General features: G+C 46.1%; 1 protein-coding gene across 1 annotated transcript in view; it reads left to right on the top strand.

The window, feature by feature from the left end:
• The window catches only part of robo2 (roundabout, axon guidance receptor, homolog 2 (Drosophila)), a 1057792-nt gene that overhangs the window by 563776 nt on the left and 474672 nt on the right, over window positions 1-19344 (top strand). Inside the window, exon 2 of the mRNA XM_052015293.1 lies at window positions 6114-6440. Coding sequence (XP_051871253.1) covers window positions 6114-6440 — 327 coding nt within the window. The remainder of the gene's footprint in view (window positions 1-6113; window positions 6441-19344) is intronic.

Raw genomic sequence — 19344 nt, 5'->3', positions numbered from 1 at the left:
ATTTCACTGTGTGTTTCGATGTACATGTGACTAATAAAGAAATGTTATCTTATAAGATCATGAGGGGCATAGACAGGGTAGAAAGCATGTAGTCTTTTTCCCAGGGAGGGGGTGCTAAAAGCAAGAGGTCAGAGATTTAAGATCAAAGGTGAGAGATTTAGAAGGGACATCAGGAGCAGCTTCTTGACGCAAAGGGTGGTGCGTACTTGGAACGAGCTGCCAGAAACAGTGGTTGAGGTGGGCACATTAGCAACATTTAAAAGCCGTCTGGATAAGTACATGGATAGGAGAGGTTTAGAGAGCTATGGGCCAAACACGGGGAGATGGGACCAGCTCGCTGGGCAACACAGTCGGCATGGACGAGTTGGGCCGAAGGGCCTGTTTCCCTGCTGTAAGATTCTGTGACTCTATGACTCTATGACTATCTGATTGTAACTTCAGCTTTGCATTCCCACCCACCCAGCTTGTACCCTTTAGCATTCAAAAGAATAAGAGGAGACTACAAAACATATAAGATCCTGAGTGGTCTTAACAACGTGAAGGTGCTGATGATGTTTCCCTTTATGGGAGAACCTAGAACTAAGTGTCACTCTTTGAAAAATAAGGGTCACGCATTTAACGCAGAGAGAAGGTGAGAATTTGTTCTGTTAAGACAGACACGAATCTTTGGAACTCCCTTCCTCAAAGGGCAGTAGAAGTAGTCTAGTCAAGTCAAGTCGAGTTTATTGTCATGTGCACAAGTACGGTGAGGTACAGGTAAAATGAAAAACTTGCTTGCAGCAGCATCGCAGGCACGTAGGTACAGACAACACACAGAATGTAAATTATACAAAATTATACATAAATTATGCAAGGCAGTGAAGAGAGAGAGAGAAAAAAAGACTCTTCAAAAAACAAATACACAATCAGAGACAAGTCCACGGCAGTGCAAGACGTGGTCCATGGTGTCCCGTTGCTGAGGTAGGGTTAGGGTTGTGCAGGTTGGTTCAAGAACCTGATGGTTGAAGGGAAGTAGCTGTTCCTGAACCTGGGGGTGTGGGACTTCAGGCTTCTGTACCTCCTGCCTGACAATAGCAGCAAGAAGAGGGCATGATCCAGATGGTGGGGATTGTCAATGATAGATGCCGTCTTCTTGAGGCAGCGCCTCCTGTTGATGCTGTCAGTGGTGGGGAGGGCTGTGCCCGTGGTGGTCCGGGCTATGTCCACTGCTCTCTGCAGCCTCTTGCATTCCTGTGCGTTGGAATGGCCGTACCAGGCCGTGATGCAGCCAGTCAGGATACTTTCAACAGCACATCTGTACAAGTCTGTCAGCGTATTTGGTGACATGCCAAATCTCCTTCAGCTTCAAAGAAAGTATAGACTGTGAATATTTTTTAAGGCAAAATTGGAGGTGAAATGTTACCTTGGGTAGACAGGAACGTGATCTTATTGAGATGGGACGGAGGCTGAAGGAGACAAGAGGCCTCCTTCTCCCCTGGAAACCTCTCACCCATTTGCTTACCACACTGTAAATAAAATTTAAAATTTAAATTTAAAACCATCCACACCTCCCTTAAACACATTCAATGACCCTGCTTCCACTGCCCTATGAGGATGAGCGTTCCAAGGACTTACAACCTTCAAGTGAGAAAACCTCCACCTTATCTCTGACTTACGATGACCCTAGTGATGGGGAAGGGTGTACGGTAGAGCCCAGCTACTCAGCCTGACGGGTCTCTGTCAGATGGGATGGGTCCAGTGTAAAAAAAACTCCTGTCCTCAGGCTGGGTCTAGATGGTCCTTGGTCGTGTCAAATTCAGTCCAATCTACCTCGTCGTGGCCCTTGCATTTTATCTGTCTACCTGCACTGCACTTTTTCTGTAACTGCAACACTATATTCTGTATTCTGTTTTCCTTTTTTGCCACCTTGATGTAATTATCTGTCATGATCTGTCTGGATGGCATGCAGAGCAAAAGCTTTTTACTATATCTCAGTACAAGTGTGTATCTGATGTTATGTGCCTGTGATGCTGCTGCAAGTAAGTTTTTCATTGCACCTGTGCACACATGGACTTGTGCAGATGACAATAAACTCGACCTAGACTTTGACCTTGACTCTTGTGACAATAATAAGCCAATCCAACCAAAAGTCAGACCTGAGTAGATGGTTCAGTGAGGAGAACGAGGCACGAGTTGGGATAGAGGCAGAAGGGGTTAGGGTGGTATTGAGTCCATGGAGGAAGGAATGAGGGAGGGTGGCTGGGATCTGGTGGGGATCGTCAATACTGGGGCTGCCAAGGGAGCAAGATGGTGACGTGTTCACCTCCCAGCACCAGAACACCAGCACTGAGATCAGTCCCACCCGATTTACCAACTCTCCAGTTGCAATTGTGAGTGAGTTTGTACATTCAGATTTAAACAGGAAGTGTTTGTAGGATTATACGCAGAAAAGAAACCAAACCAGGACAAAATTTAGCATTATGCCACGATTTTCAACTGATTGTGAGAAAGCCCTCGTCTCTGGTAATCCTGAATTGGGAGCAAGAAACCAACACTGACCTATGCCCAGCCGATGGACTGCTCAGCATATCTGCTATACAAATCATGTTTTAATATTCAAAAAGTAAGCAGAGTTTAGATATGAGTTAATTATTAATTATCCCATTAAATTTTGGATATTTACTCAATATGATGAGGACTTATTTTAATAGTCTGCAGCTAAAGTGGCAAAAGAATGGGTGCAAAATTTGTTTATTTGCCCAGAATTCTCAACATCCCAGAATCCTGATATCTAAAAATGCTCAAATATTCCCAGCCTTCCACTGTCACTTGTCCCTTAACCCTTGATAAATTACCTTCTCTTGTCCTGGAGATTAGAAAAAATCTCACTGAAAAATGCAAAATTCTGACAGGACTCGACAGCATGGATGACATAGCTAATCCCTCCTACCTACAGAATGCCCATATTTCTCTCATTCATGTGCCCATCCAAGCCCCTCTTAAAAGCCCCCAATGAATTTGCCTCTACCACCCTATCAGGCAACGCATTCCAGGCATCCACCACTCTCTCAGTAAAAAATGTACCCCTCACGTCTGTTCTGAACCTACCCCCTCTCACCTTAAATGCGTGCCCTCTGGTATTGGATTTCTCAATAATGGGAAAAAGATATTGCTTGTCCACCCTATCTACGCCCCTTATAATTTTATACACCTCCAACTGACCACCCCTCAGCCTCGGCCACTCCAGAGAAAAGAGCCCAAGTTTGTTCAGCCTCTCCTGATTGCACATCCAGGCAGCATCCTAGTAAACCTCCTCTGCGCTCTCTCTAAAGCCTTGACATCCTTCCTATAGTGAAGTGACCAGAATTGCACGCAATACTCTAAATGCAGCCTAACCAGAGTTCTATAGACTGTGTTATATATACTGTGCCCATCTCTCTGTGCTGGTGTACAACGTCTTGGGACTGTGGGAGAAACAGAGGGGAGAACGGAAGTGACAACAAAGGGAAGAAGGCAGAGCCTTTTAGAAGTGATGTAATTTAAAACAAAGCAGATTTGCACTTTCTCTCGTTCCTCCTACCCCTACTCCAGCAGAACTTGCCCTGCCACCAGTACTTTATATTAAACGAAGCACGTGGGCTTCTGCACTATAACTTATTCCCTGGCGTCAATTAAGCTAGTGTGCGAAATACGGCTTAAAATATCCCTAATTGGTTTTCCTCAGCTTTTCTGCTTAACAGCTGCCCGATCAGGCTGCTTAACCCAGACTGAGTTCAATTCACAGTGTCTCGCAGTCTCAAGTTTATTTCAAGATGAACAGTGTTTATCCATTCTGAATAAATCGAGTGAACCAGACTGTAAATATCTGATGGACAGTCTGATGTTGCTCAACTGCTGCACTGTGGTGAACAGAACCATCTCCGATTGTTTCCCTCCCTTCTCCTTGCTACATGCCTCATCTGTCCTCACCTGAATGATTTGGTTCTGGCCATATGGATGCAGTCAGCTGCTCTGCTCCATCCAGCCACAGGAATGGACTTTGGACCATCAAGCACCAACCATACTGATCCCACTTACCAGCACTGAGTCTGTAACCTTCTAATTGGTAACTGGTATTGGTTTATTATCGTCACATGTACTGATAACATGTTTATTATTGTTCACAACTTTCTGCAATTTCTCGCAGTCTTGGGCAGAGCAGTTGCCGTACCAAGCCGTGATGCATCTGGATATCACCAACCCCTCAGGCAGTGCGTTCCAAAATCCAACACCCCTCTGGGTGAAAGGATCCTTCCTCAGATACCCTCTAAACATCTTACTCCTCATCTCAAACCTCTATTCTCTAGCTTTAAACATCTCGATTCTGGGGAAAAGTTTCTCACTGTCCACCCTACCTATGCCCCTCATAATTTTATATACCTATACCACTTCCCACCTCCTCCTCCATACTCCTATTTATTAATTATTCTGTCATGAGATATGGAACATAGAACAGTACAGCACAGGAACAAGCCCTTTGGCCCACTATGTTGATTGTGTTGACTACATGAGCATCATCAGCACACAAAACGCTGGAGGAACTCAGCAGGTCAGGCAGCAAATTATGAAGGGAAATGAACAGTCGACGTTTTGTGCTGAGACCCTTCAACAGTTCTGATTTCCCCTCCATGGATGCTGCCTGACCTGCTGAGTTCCTCCAGCATTTTGTGTGTGTTGCTCCAGATTTCCAGCATCTGCAGTCTCTCTTGTGTCTCCATTGGCATGGGATTGTTGGGATCGCTTCAAGAGCCAGCAAAGACTCGATGGGCCAAATGTTGGCTACCTCTCTTGTCAGGTAATAGGAGAATTTTATTGCCCTCTGATTGAGTGGTTTGTTGGGTCATTTCAGAGAGCAGTAAGGTGCCAACCTCATTGATTGGTCTGGGGTTAGAGGGGACGAGAGTGACAGATTTCCTCTCCTGGACATTAGAGTGAAGTAGATGAGCTTTTCACAATCACTATTACCAATGCTAGCAATTTATTCCAGCTGTAGTTAGTTGGATTTAAATTCCACAGCAGCCCTGATGGGTTTGAACTCATATCCCCTGAATCATTTCTCCACTGATAATTATAAGATCTTTATTAGTCACATGTACATCGAAACACACAGTGAAATGCACCTTTTTGCGTAGGGTGTTCTGGGGGCAGCCCGCAAGTGTCGCCATGCTTCAGGCGCCAACATAGCACGCCCACAACTTCCTAACCTGTATGTCTTTGGAAAGTGGGAGGAAACCGGAGCACCCAGAGGAAATCCACGCAGACACGGGGAGAATGTACAAACTCCTTACAGACAACGGCTGGAATTGAACCAGGGTTGCTGGTGCTGTGATAGTGTTACTCTAACTGCTACGCTACTGTGCCTGCCCTACACTACCATGCCTGCCCTACACTACCGTGCCTGCCCACGTCTCTCAAAGTGAATCCAGTAATGAAACAACTATACTACTACAGATTAGAGGGTGATAGCAGGGAGGTGGAAGGAGGGGTATGATAGAGCGGATTGGTGGGGGAGATGGTAGGGTGCGGTTTACACAACAGGAGGGAACCTTTCGACCCATCTCTTCCATGCTTGCTCTCTCCTTGGTATTCACTCTGAATCTGGCATGTATCCACTTTTGGACAAGATGTAGAAGTCTCTTGGAGAAAAGTGAGAAGCTGCTGTTCCCGGAAACCTGAAGTAAGGACGGAAAATGCTGGAGAGAATCAGGCAGCAGCAATGGAGAGCGAAGCAGGAAAGGTTTCTGGTTGAGATTTCTTGACACGCCAGGTGATTTCAGATACTTAAAGCTTTAAACTCAAAACATGAACAAAGCTTTGATGCTCTTGCTGAGTCTTTATGAATGGGGAGGTTGGTGCCAGTTGTGATATGAAGGACATAGAATCATACAGCAGTGAAAGAGGCCCTTCGGCCCACCATATCCATGCTGACCATTGTATTTGTTGGAATTGTGATGAACGGCAGGAGAGGCTGTGTGGTCTGATGTCAGTGGTCACGCAGCTGGTATGGACTTGTTGCATTCAGCTGCACATCTGTAATGCTTGGGTGGTGTTTGCACACAGAATTAAATCCGCTCTCCCCTTTTCTTCTCCCTCAGGATCCCGTCTCCGTCAGGAGGACTTCCCGCCCCGGATCGCGGAGCACCCCTCCGACCTGATCGTCTCCAAGGGGGAGCCGGCCACGCTGAACTGCAAGGCGGAGGGAAGGCCGAGCCCCACCATCGAGTGGTACAAGGACGGGGAGCGGGTGGAAACGGACAAGGACGATTCCCGCTCCCACCGCATGCTGCTGCCCAGCGGCTCCTTGTTCTTCCTGCGCATCGTCCACGGGCGCAGGAGCAAGCCGGACGAAGGCAGCTACGTCTGCGTGGCCAGGAACTACCTGGGAGAGGCCGTCAGCCACAACGCCTCACTGGAGGTGGCCTGTGAGTACCTTCCCATTATCTGCCATTGGTTGACTGCATTGTCTGTTCCTCTACGTGAACCTTGATATTCTGCACTGTCAGAACTCCAAGTGGATTGCTATGGAAGTGGCAATGTTATCTGCTCATTGTGTATCAGTTGCTTAGCAGCTTGGTTGTGTAGTCCTGACGTCTTGCTACTGGATGCGGAGTACAGTGGTGATGCATTTAGCTTGGTCAGCCCCTAGTCCTCGATGCTGAGATTAACTCGAGGAACTTCTCTGAACCAGTTGTCCTTTGGGTGCCTTGTAGGTGTCGGCAGACATTCCCCGGAGGGAGTCATTATTATGGAGATCTCTGGGAGTGAATCAATGCAGGACTTTGGGGAGTTTGTCTGAGTTTAGTGGGGGAGTCTGTGGGAGTGTATTTCCAGTGGACTCTGGGTCTCTACCTACAGGGACATCCTGGTCCATGCCTCTATACACAGAGGCTTCTGCGATGGTGTCTGTATTTACTGGATCTCGGTGTGTGTGTCTGTACATAAAGGAGTCTGCCTGTTTTTACAGGGGTCTCTTTTGCATCTGTATATACGGTGGGTCTCTCGGAGTGGCCCTGCATTTACAGAGGCCTCTGGTTTTGTGTCTGTATTTAAAGGGATTTCTGCGAGGCTACTGCATTTACAGTGATCTCTGGGTGGGTTAGTACATGGAGTGTTTCTCGGGGTGTTGCCTCTACAATGTTTCTAGGAGTATGCCTGTATATTCGTTCTTGGAGTGTTGTCTGTACATACAGTGGTTCGAGAGGTGTTCTGGACATACAGTGTTTCTTGATGTACAGACAAGTTCCAGGGGCCTCTCTGTATGTACATGGGTTTTGGGAGTGCCTCTCTATATGGTGCCACCTTGGTGGACCGAGGTTCCTCAGGAGAATCTCGAGGCAAGGCAGGGTCTTGTAATGGATGGTGAATTCTTGTACCCAACCTTTCATCATACTAAGCTTCATTTACCTCAAACCATGTCTTGTGGGAGGCTTGCAGTGGGTCTCAAGTTACATTGAAGAGCATGGACACTACACTTTAGGTAAGACATCTGTGACTATCACTACGGTGCCAACCCGACAGGCAATACAACTGAAAGTCAACCTACACATCGGCTAATCAATCACAGGCATTTTCTTGTGCCAGTTTATCACCTACTCCTTGCAGAGCATATATGAAGATCTCATCCCGAAAATCATTAATGACCATTCAGAACACCCGCTGAGGGAGCCAAGAACTCAGAGGCAGAATGAGGGGTTCCTTACTTAAGACAAAGAAACTCAGGATGAATTTCTTCTCTCAGAATGTCATGAACCTTTGGAATTGTGTACAGCTGTGGAGGCAGAGCCATCAAGCACATTCAAGGCTGTGATAGATAGAATTTTGGACTATCAGGGATGTGGGAGTCATGGGGAACAGGTAGGAAAGTGGAGCTGAGGTCAAGGTCAGATTGACCTTGGTCTTATTGAATAGCAGAGCAGGCCTGAAGTACTATATGGGAACCAGTTATTTCCTGTGTTCTTATCAGTGGAGCTAAGGGTTGGCTGTCCTTGGTAAGATTTATACCCCCATTCAAGGCTAAAGAGTGAGTCTTTCCAGGGGGTGTGCTGTGTAGTTGCTGAGGACAGGGACTCTTGTATTTAGTCTGTGGTGATCTTTAAGAGTCTAAGTTCTTGAATTATTATACACTGGTTGGATTGTTTTCAAACGTACACTGCAAACACTTACCAATATATCTCCTGATGCTTAATGAACTCCAGGCATGAGAGAATTCTAAATGCAAAACAATCCACTGGATTTTAACAAGAACAATTATCTGCAGGTTAGAACAAAAACCCTAGATGGGGAGGTGTGGGGGTTTCTTTAACAAACAGATATCAGAACACCTGGCTTTGGCACACATTGTCTTGGAGCCCTTACTTTCACAACTCCAGTGACCCTGGAGGTCGCTCCAGACCTCCACCGAGTTTGCATGTTCTCTGTGACCACGTGGGTTTCTTGCAGATGCTCCGATTTTCTCCCACATCCCAATGACGTGTGGGTAGTTAATTGGCTTCTGTAAATTACCGTCTAGTGTAGGCTAATGGTAAGAAGAATGAATGAAGAGTTGATGGGCATGTATGAGAAAGGATGGGTTGCAAGGATACAGGGAAATAAGGAGAGGGTGAATGGGATTAACGGGATAGCTCCCTCGGGAGCCAGCATTGACTAGATGGGTCATATACTCTGCTGTTTTGTTCTAAGTTATGAACAAGAGAAATTAATAGGATGTTTTTACATAAACCTAATGAAAGAGAAATGAGTTTTAACAATTCCACAACATGTTTGTCTTCTAAAATACCTTGACAAAGGAATCATCCACCTAAAACCACGTTACAGTAGAATTACTTAAGGACAGACTTGATTAAAATGGAAAGGTTACAAAAGAGATTCACAAGGATGTTACCAGGACTGGGGGGTTTGAGTTATAAGGAGAGACTGGACAGGCTGGGACTTTTACCCTGGAGAGGAGAAGGCTGAGGGGTGACCTTATGGAGGTTTATAAAATCATGAGGGGCATAGATAGGATGAATAGTCACAGCACTTTCCCCAGGGTTAGGGGAGTCTAAAACTAGAGGGCACAGGTTTAAGGTGAGGGGGAAAGATTTAAAGGGGATCTGAAGGGCAAGTTTTTCACACACAGGGTGGTGGGAATATGGAATGAGCTGCCAGAGGAAGTGGTAGAAGCAGGAATAATTACAACATTTAAGATAGAAAACAGAGACACAAGAAATTCTGCAGACGCTGGAATTTGGAGCAATACCCAAAAGGTGCTGGAGGAACTCGGCAGGTCAGGCAGCATCCACGGAGCGAAGTAAACAGTCGACGTTTCAGGCCGAGACCCTTCATCAGGACCGGAAAGGAAGGGGGCAGAAGCCAGAATAAGAAGGTGGGGGAGGGGGGAGGAGTACATCTTCTCCCCCTCCCCCGCCCACCTACCTTCCCCCCACCTCACCTGAACTCACCTATCCCCTACCTGCGTGTGCTCCTCTGCCTCCCCACCCCCCACATTCTGATTCCATGGATGCTGCCTGACCCGCTGAGTTCCTCCAGCACTTTTTGTGTATTGCAGATGGATAGAAAAGATTGAAAGAGATATGGGCTCAATGCAGGAAAATGGGATTAGCTCAGGTAGTTAACTTGGTTGGCATGGACGAGTTGGGCGTGCCTCCGTGCTGTATAACACCATGACTCTATGACAATACTAGTATTATGTGGTTTGTATATTTCTCGTATTATATTTACAACAAACTAAAATAATTAGATTCCAAAATAACTAAGTATCAAAAAAATCTATTAAAAATTATTAAAATAAAACACCACCAAACCATAGATTAAATGAACACAAAAATAATTAATGAGTATTTAATTAATTTATAGCTAATGTGTCAGATAAGGAACTCAGATTCCAAATTACTTTTAATTTCAAATTTTTAATTGATATTTTATTAATACGCTTTGTTACGTTGCCAGGTGGCTGCTATTGCTTTGGTTATAACTTCAATTATAAATCTGATTGTTGGATCTTTGTCAGATTACTGTGGATCTGTCAGCACTAGTGACTGACGATGCTTCCTGTGAGCTCTCTCTCAGCAAGACATTCAAAAGTTGGCCATTATTTCGAAACGCTATTTATTAACATAAGTAAAAATTAAAAACGTGTTTGTTAAATTATGTTAAAATTCATCTGCACTCTCTAATTTCAAACAAGATCTTTATGTTATCACATGAACAAGGACTACACCTTACCTCAAAAAATTAACTCGTTTTCTCAGTCGTTGAAACGTACAGAATTCTTCTGGGGCTTGACAGGGCATTGATGGAGTTGGATGCTTTCCCTGCCCAGGAGGTTGACATGAAGGGGTTACAGTCTGAAAATAAGTGGCTGGCCTTTCAGGACAGAGACCAGAAGAAGTTTGTCTCGGTAAAGCAACCAACAGAATCAAAGACCCCCACCCACCCCAGACATTCTCTATTCTCCCCCCTCCCATCGGGCAGACAATACAAAAGCCTGAAAGCACGTACCACCAGGCTCAAGGACAGCTTCTATCCTGCTGTTATAAGACTATTGAATGGTTCCCTAGCATGATAAGATGGACTCTTGACCTCACAATCTACCTCATTATGGCCCTTGCACCTTATTATCTGCCTGCACTGCACTTTCTCTGTAGCTGTAACACTTTATTCTGCATTCTGTTATTATTTTCCCTTGTCCTACCTCAGTGCACTGATGTGATGAAATGATCTGTATGGATGGCCTGCAAAACAGTTTTTCACTGTACCTCGGTACATGTGACAATAATAAACCAATTTACCAATTAATTGAAACTCTCTGCCCTGGAATGCAGTGGGTACTCAGTCGTTTGTCAATGGCTTATTGTATACTAGGGGAATCGAGATGTTGGGTTACTACAGGAAATGGTGCTGAGGTAAAACAAAATCAGCGATGATCTTATTGGTTGATTGGAGCAGGAATGAGGGGCTGAATGGCCTGCTCCTGCTTCTATTTCTTGTGACCGGTGCAGTGTTTTCATTCAATCAACAAACCTAAATGCTTGAATGAAATATGTCATATTTTGTCTCCTCTGGAACTGGAATCCAGTTCCTTCAGGAGATTAAAAAATATCTGACGGTTAGGTTGTTTGATCTGATTGAAATATATACTCAACATCAGCCAGATACCCTGGAAACGTTGTATAAACATTCAGTAAAGAGCACAGCTCTAAAAAACAAAGATCTGCTTCTGCACAACTGTCAACATCTGGCATTTAGCATCTCAGCGCAAAGGAGCTCTTTTCTAAAATGGAGGTATAGTGCCGTAGGGAAAATTTGTTACTGCCACGTTCAAGATCTTCAGATTCCAGATGCAGATAATTTGACCCTACCACCAATCTGTTTACACTAATGCAGGCAATGTTTATGAACATGTTATACTTCTGTGATCTGTTGGAGGCTGAATGCCAAGCAATAAAAAGCTGGGAATATTGAACACTTAGTCCTTTCCCACCCCATCAACCCCACCAGAAGGAGAGGCTAACTTTTCAAAACTTCAAGGAGAGACCCGTCTCCAATTCTGCTACTTAAAACCACAGAAGAGCGTCAGACTCCAATCACAGTACAGCTCCTCTGGTCTCAGACTTTAAATAGCTTTACTATTAATTGAAAGCAGCACAAGAGATACAAAGATGATATTTCTCTTGGATGGGGTGTCTCAGACCTGAGCTCACAGTCTCAAAATGAGGGGTCCGCGATTCAGAACAGTGAGGGGACGACAGTTCTTCACACAGAGGGTCATAGCATAAAACAGGCCCTTCGGCCCAACTGGTCCATGCTGACCAAGGCACCCATCTAAGCTATTCCAATTTGCCCATGTTTGTCCCATGTCCCTCTAAACCTTCCTATCCATGTACTTATCCAAATGTCTTTTAAACGTTATTATTGTACCTGCCTCAACCACTTTCTCTGGCAGCTCATTCCATATACCTACCACCCTCTCTGTGAAGAAGTTGCCTCTCCTATTAAATCTTTCTCCTCTTACCTTAAGTTTGGTGGTGAGTTCTGTACTGAAAAGGTCAACGGAAGATCAGACACCTTGTGTATTCAACAAAGGTTTCGATGGATTTTTGGATACTATAGGAATCAAAGGATATGGGGTCAGTGAGGCTTGGGCGAAAGATCAGACACGATCTCATTGAATGGCGGAAGAGGAACGAGGGATTCGATGGTCTACTTCTTATCCTCCCATTTTAAAACAGTTGTGGACTTTGGCCAGAATTAAACTTACCAATATCAAAGGAGAGCTTGTGGAAAATGTCCGGAAGTGAAATCCCAGAATTCCCAGGGACCTGTTCCAGCCCCAAATATCCCAGATTCACCAAATCATGGTTGGCTGGCCACAGCTGCACATTCCGAAATGATGTATCCTTAAGCTTCAGAGTGACGATGCCCCCACTGAACAACTGGAATGTTGTGAGACTAATGTCGCTGAGAGGAGAGAAATCCGTCGTCTTTCTCCAGTCTGTCCTGTATGTAACCCCAGATCCACAGTAATGTTGTCTCTGAGACGCCCTCCGACGCGGCGTGTTAGTCATTCTGTTCCGTCAAAAAGGCAAGACCAAGGAACTGAATGTGGACTTCAGGAAGGGGAAGCCGGGAGAACACACACCAGTCCTCATTGAGGGGTCAGTGGTGGAAAGGGTGAGCAGCTTCAAGTTCCTGGGTGTCAGCATCTCAGAGAATCTATCCTGGGCCCAACATGTTGGTGAAGAAGGCACGCCCACTTCATTAGGACTTTGAGGAGATTTGGTACGTCACCAAGACTCTTAAAAATTGTTATAGATGTACGGTGGAGAGCATTCTGACTGATTGAATCACCACCTGGTATGGATGCTCCAATGTGCAGGATTGCAAGAGGCTGCAGAGGGTTGTAGGCTCAGCCAGCTCCATCACGGGCACAACCCTCCCCACCATCGAGGGCATCTTCAAGAGGTGGTGCCTCAAGGATCTCCATCAGCAAGGACCCTCACCACCCGGGACATGCCCTCTTCTCGTTACTACCATCGGGGAGGAGGTACAGGAGCCTGAAGACCCACACTCAATGATTCAGGAACAGCTTCTTCCCCTCCGCCATCAGATTTCTGAATGGTCCGTGACCCTGTGAACACTACCTCGGCACTCCTCTTTTTGCACTATTTATTTATTTTTGTAACTTACAGTAAGTTTACATCTTTGCACTGTACTGCTGCTGTAAAACAGTGTGCACAATGTTTACAGGAAAGAATACAATTAGAACAAAAACAAAACAAAGTCCATTTTGGTGCAAAGTGATCAAAATAGTCAGGGGCAATGGGCAATAAAGGCTGGAGCTGAAAGACAAACTGCTGAAAGGACTCAGTGGGTCAAACATCTACGGAGGCAAAGAAATGGTCAACATTTTGGCTCAAGACCCTCCATCAGGGCTGAGAAGGTAGAGGGAGGGTAGCCAGTATAAGGAGGTGAGAGGGAGGGGAGAGACTGAGGCTGGAAGGTGATAGGTGGGACCAGATAAGGGAGAGATGACTGGCAGATCGAGCAGGGTGCAAGGAGGGAGAAAGGCAGAGAGGGATAAAGACTGGAAGGCGACAAGTGCTGACAATTCCCTGCCCCTGCAGATGCTGCTCGATCCGCTGAGTTCCTCCAGCAGATTGTTTGTTGCTCCAAATCCCAGCATCTGCAGCCTCTTGCGTTTCCGGCAATAAATGCTGACCTTGTCAGTACTGCCCAGATCCTGAGTAAGGGAATAAATTAAAAAAGAAATCAAAACCTGCCAGCCTGCAGATAAGCATGAGTTAAGTTGAGGTATGCATGGGAGCAAGACAGGGCATGCTTCCGCATGGGTCTTGTGCCCAAATGCATGAGGGTTCAGAATCAGAATCAGATATATTATCGCTGAGTTAGATTACATTAAATGTGTTGTTTTGCGGCAGCAGTACAGTGCAAAGACAAAATTGCCATCAATTACAAAAATAAATAAACAGTGCAAAAAAGAAAGGAATAATGAGGTGGTGTTCACGGGTTCCTGGACCGTTCAGAAATCTGACGGCAGAGGGGAAGAAGCTGTTCCTGAATCGTTGAGTGTGGGTCTTCAGGCTTCTGTACCTCCTCCCTGATGGTAGCAATGAGAAGAGGGCATGTCCCGGGTGGTGAGGGTCCTCAGTGATGGATGCTGCCTTCTTGAGGCACCACCTCCTGAAGACGTCCTCGATGGTGGGGAGGGTTGTGCCTGTGATGGAGCCGGCTGAGTCTACAACCCTCTGCAGCCTCTTGCGATCCTGCGCATTGGAGCCTCCATACCAGGCAGTGACGCAACCAGTCAGAATGCTCTCCACTGTACATCTGTAGAAATTTGCAAGAGTCTTTGGTGACGTACCAAATCTCCTCACACTCCAAACGAAGTGGAGCCACTGGCATGCCTTCTTCATGATTGCATCAGTATGTTGGGCCCAGATTAGATCCTTTGAGATATTGATGCCCAGGAACTTGAAGCTGCTCACCCTCTCCACCACTGACCCCTCAGTGAGGACTGGTGTGTGTTCTCCTGACTTCCCTTTCCTGAAGTCCACGATCTTCCTTGGTCCTGCTTCTCATGAGGTCACAAATCGTGTGGCCTCAGAACCTGAGGTCACAGGATCTGTAAATCTTAACTGGGTGCTCAGTGTGTTTAATGTCAGGTTTGATGGCAGTGTGGCATTCCTTCAGTATCACAGCCTAGATAAATGTGCTCAAGTTTCTGAATTGGGCACTGAAGTCACGGAGTTATACAGTCTTTTAAAAGTTGTTATTGTACCCATAAGATCACGAGACTTACGAGGATGTTGCCAGGACTCGAAGGACTGAGTTATAGGCAGAGGTTAGACAAGCTGGGCCTTTATTCCTTGGAGTGTGGGAGACTGAGGGGTGATCTTAGAAAGATGTACAAAATCATGAGGAGCTTAGATAGGGTGAATGCACACAGTCTTTTTCCCAGGGCTGGGGTATCAAGGACTGGAAGGCATAGGTTTAAGGTGAGAGGGGAGAGATTTAACAGGAACTTGAGAGGCAACTTTTTTACACAGAGAGTGGTGCGAATATTGAAAGAGCTGCTGGAAGAAGTGGTTGAGGCAGGGAAACCCAATTTAACTCCCCGCTCCCACCTCACATACACGACTACCTGGGACCCCTATCCCACCCTATTAAGATATGGAATCAAGAATAAGGCACAGTTCACAATAAAGGTGAGTGGAGCGGGACCAGGATAATGAAGGCGTGGGCCAAATCAATGTGGCAGGGTCCAGTGAGACTGAATCTCCAGTAACGAGATCAATGAACACTAGGAGGATAATTTTCCCACTGCCCGCTAACTCACAACCTATAAAAGACAGTTGGACAGGTACACAGAGAGGAAAGGTTAAGAAGGATAAGGGCCAAATGCAGGCAAATGGATGGGCATCTTGGTGGCATGGTCCATATGGGCCGAAGGGCCTGCTTTAATGCTGTATGACTCTATGACTCAGTCATTGAATGCATTAATGGTTTAATGTCTAAACTCAGATCCCTAGTGTCATTTTACTGCGACCTCCCTCTGCTTGTTGTTTTCCAATGTTGCAACTGAGATAAATCAGCACTTTATTGGATGCCAGGTAAATCAGTGCAAGTGATGCATTTCTGTAGCGCCTTTCATCAGGAAGCCCCAGAGACGTATGTGCAGTTTGAAGTTCAGGCATTGTTGCAGTGCAGGATACGTGAGCAGCCTATCTGAACCCAATAAAATCTCTGAAAGAGCAATGAAATAATGACTACATGTTCTGAGCTTGAAATGTTGGTTAAGAGATAATTAATGGACAGGTTACTGAAGACAGGTCCCTTGCTGCTCTTTGTAGTCATTATGGCACAGAAGGAAGTAGTTTGGTCCGTCAACTTCCTCCCTATTCTGTGAGTAGTCGTCCACTCATACACCCTGATCATTCTCCAAGCCCCGTAAATTATTATCCCTCAAGTACCCAGCCTGTCCTCTTTTCAAAGCTCTGTTTCATTTTGTTTCCATTCAGTGGACAGATCATCACTAACATCTTCAGACAGGAAATTTCTCATCCACACCAACCCCCCCCCACCCCACCCAAAACCCACCCAGGGATCTGAACATCCAAAATGATAAATTGGTAAATGGTATTGTCACATGTACTGAGGAACAGTGAAAACCTTTGCTTTGCATGCCATCCACACAGATCATTTCATTACAACAGTGCATTTGAGCTAGTACAAGGGTAAACAATAACAGAATGCAGAATAAAGTGTTATAGTTACAGAGAAAGTGCAGTGCAGGCAGACAATAAGGTGCAAGGTCATACAAGGTAGATTGTGAGGTCAGGAGTCCATCTCATCGTACTAGGGAACTGTTCAATAGTTTTTTAACAGTGAGATAGAAGCTGTCCTTGAGCCTGGTGTACATGCTTTCAGGCTTTTGTATCTTCTGCCTGATGGGAGGGGGGAGAAGAGAGAATGTCCGGAGTGGGTGGGGTCTTTGATTATGTTGACTGCTTTACTGAGGCAGTGAGAAGTGTAAACAGAGTCCATGGAGGGGAGGCTGGTTTCCGTGATGTGCTGGGCTGTGTCCACAACTCTCTGCAGTTTCTTGCGGTCCCAGGCAGAGCAGTTGCCATACCAAGCCGTGATGCATCCAGATAGGATGCTTTCTATGGTGCATCAATAAAAATTGGTGAGGGTCAAAGAGGAAATGCTGGGTATACTCAACAGGCCAGGCAGCTTCTGTGGAGAGAGAATCAGAGTTGACGTCTCAGTTCAGAACAGAAAGAGAAAGGATGCAAGTTATTTGAAGTCGTCAAGAGGGTTGGGGAGAAATGAATAGGATAAAGAAAATATCTCTGATAGGGTGAGACCATGTCTCGCTTTCCCAGTTCTGACGACGGGTGTCGAACCTTGAAACATTGATTCTGTTTCTCCATCCAGCCTGATCTGCTGCCAGCATTTTCTGTCTTTATTTCTGATTTCAAGCATCTACAGGTTTTTTTTAAAATTTTCATCTGTTACATAAACGGAGAGGTTAACTGTCTCATCCTAAAGCCCAGGAGGAGCACAAGGATCTGACTGCAAGGTGTTCCCTGACAGGATGATGTGGCCCTTTAAGAGAAACTGTGCGTGTGCAGAGCGCACAGATCAATGTGATGAGTTGATTTTATTTTATTTTCCCCCTGCTCCTGTCACCTCCCTCCCCCCACCCCCATTCATCAATGTGTTTGACTTATAAGAAGAGACTGGACAGGCTGGGACTGTTTTCCCTGGAGTGAAGGAGACAGGACCTGTGGAGCAAGTTCTTCACACAGAGGTGGTGGGTATATGGAACGAGCTGCCAGAGGAAGCTGTAGAGATGGGTACAATTATGACATTTAAAACACATTTGTAAAAAAGCATACAATTACAATGTTTAAAAGGTACTTGGACAGGTACATGGATAGCAAAGGTTTAGAGGGATATGGGCCAAACATGGGTAAATGGGACTCGCTCAGATAGACATCTTGGTCTGCCTGGACAGGTTGGGCCGAAGGGCCTGTATAACTCCATGTACAAATGCCAAGCTGTTGACTTTTCCTGAACTTGTTAAGTGGACGGATTTCCACTGGGAATTGGAGCCGCTTGGGTGGGGAGAGTGAGGATTAGATTTCGAGCAATATGGAGCGGTTGGGGTTGTTGGTTTACTGCTGTGGCGCCAGGATATTTAGCGAACAGAAGGGGCATTGGGCTTTGCGGGAAGGGGGGGAAGCTGAGGGTGCGTCTCAACTGACCTGCAACACTCGATACCCCCGGGGACACTGCAATAGCTCCGGGTGTTAAATGAAGCAGGCTGAGCTATCGACTGACAGCAGTGATGGCTGGGGGAGGTGTTCATAGAGGCTGGTGGGGTGAGGTAGAGTAAACAATTGGTCTTCGGTAAAAGCGCACTGAAGATTTAGACACAACCCAGAGCATTCATTGCCTCGTATACAGCCAGTGGTCATAGAACATAGAACAGTTTGTTCTGCACACTTTCCAGTTTACTGACATCTTTCCTATTAGCAGGGGGACGAAAACTGAACACAATACTCCACATAGGTTTCCACTGGGTATTCCTGTTTGCTCTACAATCCAAAGACACATGGGTCAGTAGGTTAATTGGCTGCTGTAAATTGCCCCTGGTGTGTAGTCGGGTGATAGGAGAATGGGGAGGATGTTGATGGGGATCAGAGAACAGATTACAGGGGAATCTGGGTGAATGGGATTGATGGGATTGCTTTGAAAGCCAGCACGAACTCGATGGGCTGAATGGTCTCTTTCCCTGTTGTGAAGAAACTTGGGGGGAAAAGGTAGCACTCCATAACATAGAACGTGGAACAGTACAGCACAGGAAAAGGCCCTTCGGCCCACAATCAAATACCCCACCCACCCAGGACATTCTCTCTTCTCCCCCCCTCCCATCGGGCAGAAGATACAAAAACCTGAAAGCACGTACCACCAGGCTCAGGACCCCTGCATCTCTATGCGCCTATCTAAGAGCCTCATTGATGCCTCAGTTGTATCTAAATGAGGTCAATGAGATCAAATGAGGTGTTGAATGTTAAAGTGGTTGGGAAAATCACTGTGTGGGGTGGTGGGCAAGTGGTCAGGGGTCAAAGGACAAGAAACAAAATGATCAACTTTCTCCTCTGCTGAGGCAAGAAAGAAAAAGAAAACCAAACAAAAAATCGTGAGAGGCTGATCAGAATTTCTGTGGCCAAACTGTTGCCTTAATCATTGCTTAAGGGCTCAAAGTCCCTCTCCAGAGCATCCACGACTGGTGAATGTAAGCAATGGAGGGGAATCTGTCTTGATTTGTGTTCCCAGACCAGATGGAATCGCTTGTCTTTTGGCAAGGTTTTGTGTGTGTGCCTCTTGGCTCCACCCTCGCTGAGAAAGTCCTCAGATTGTCTCCATCTTTTTATCCTCTCACACACTGTGGGTGTCACTTTTATTGCCTGTCCCCCATTGCCCTTGAGAAGGCGGTGGTGATCCACCCCTCGAGCCGCTGCAGTCCTTCTGACGAGCGAGTTCCCGGGAGCTCCAGGACTTAGACCCAGTGGTGATGAAGCAACGGTGTGGGCAGGCACGGTAGTGTAGCGGTTAGCGTAACGCTATTACAGCACCAGCGACCCGGGTTCAATTCTGGCCGCTGTCTGTGAGGAGTTTGTACGTTCTCCCCGTGTCTGCGTGGGTTTCCTCCGGGTGCTCCGGTTTCCTCCCATATTCCAAAGACGTACGGGTTAGGTAGTTGTGGGCGTGCTATGTTGGCGCCGGAAGCGTGGC

This window comes from Pristis pectinata, chromosome 4 (genome assembly GCF_009764475.1).
Source record: "Pristis pectinata isolate sPriPec2 chromosome 4, sPriPec2.1.pri, whole genome shotgun sequence".
Classification (NCBI taxonomy): domain Eukaryota; kingdom Metazoa; phylum Chordata; class Chondrichthyes; order Rhinopristiformes; family Pristidae; genus Pristis; species Pristis pectinata.
Note: the sequence above shows the minus strand (reverse complement) of the source record. Positions and strands in the feature narration are given on the sequence as shown.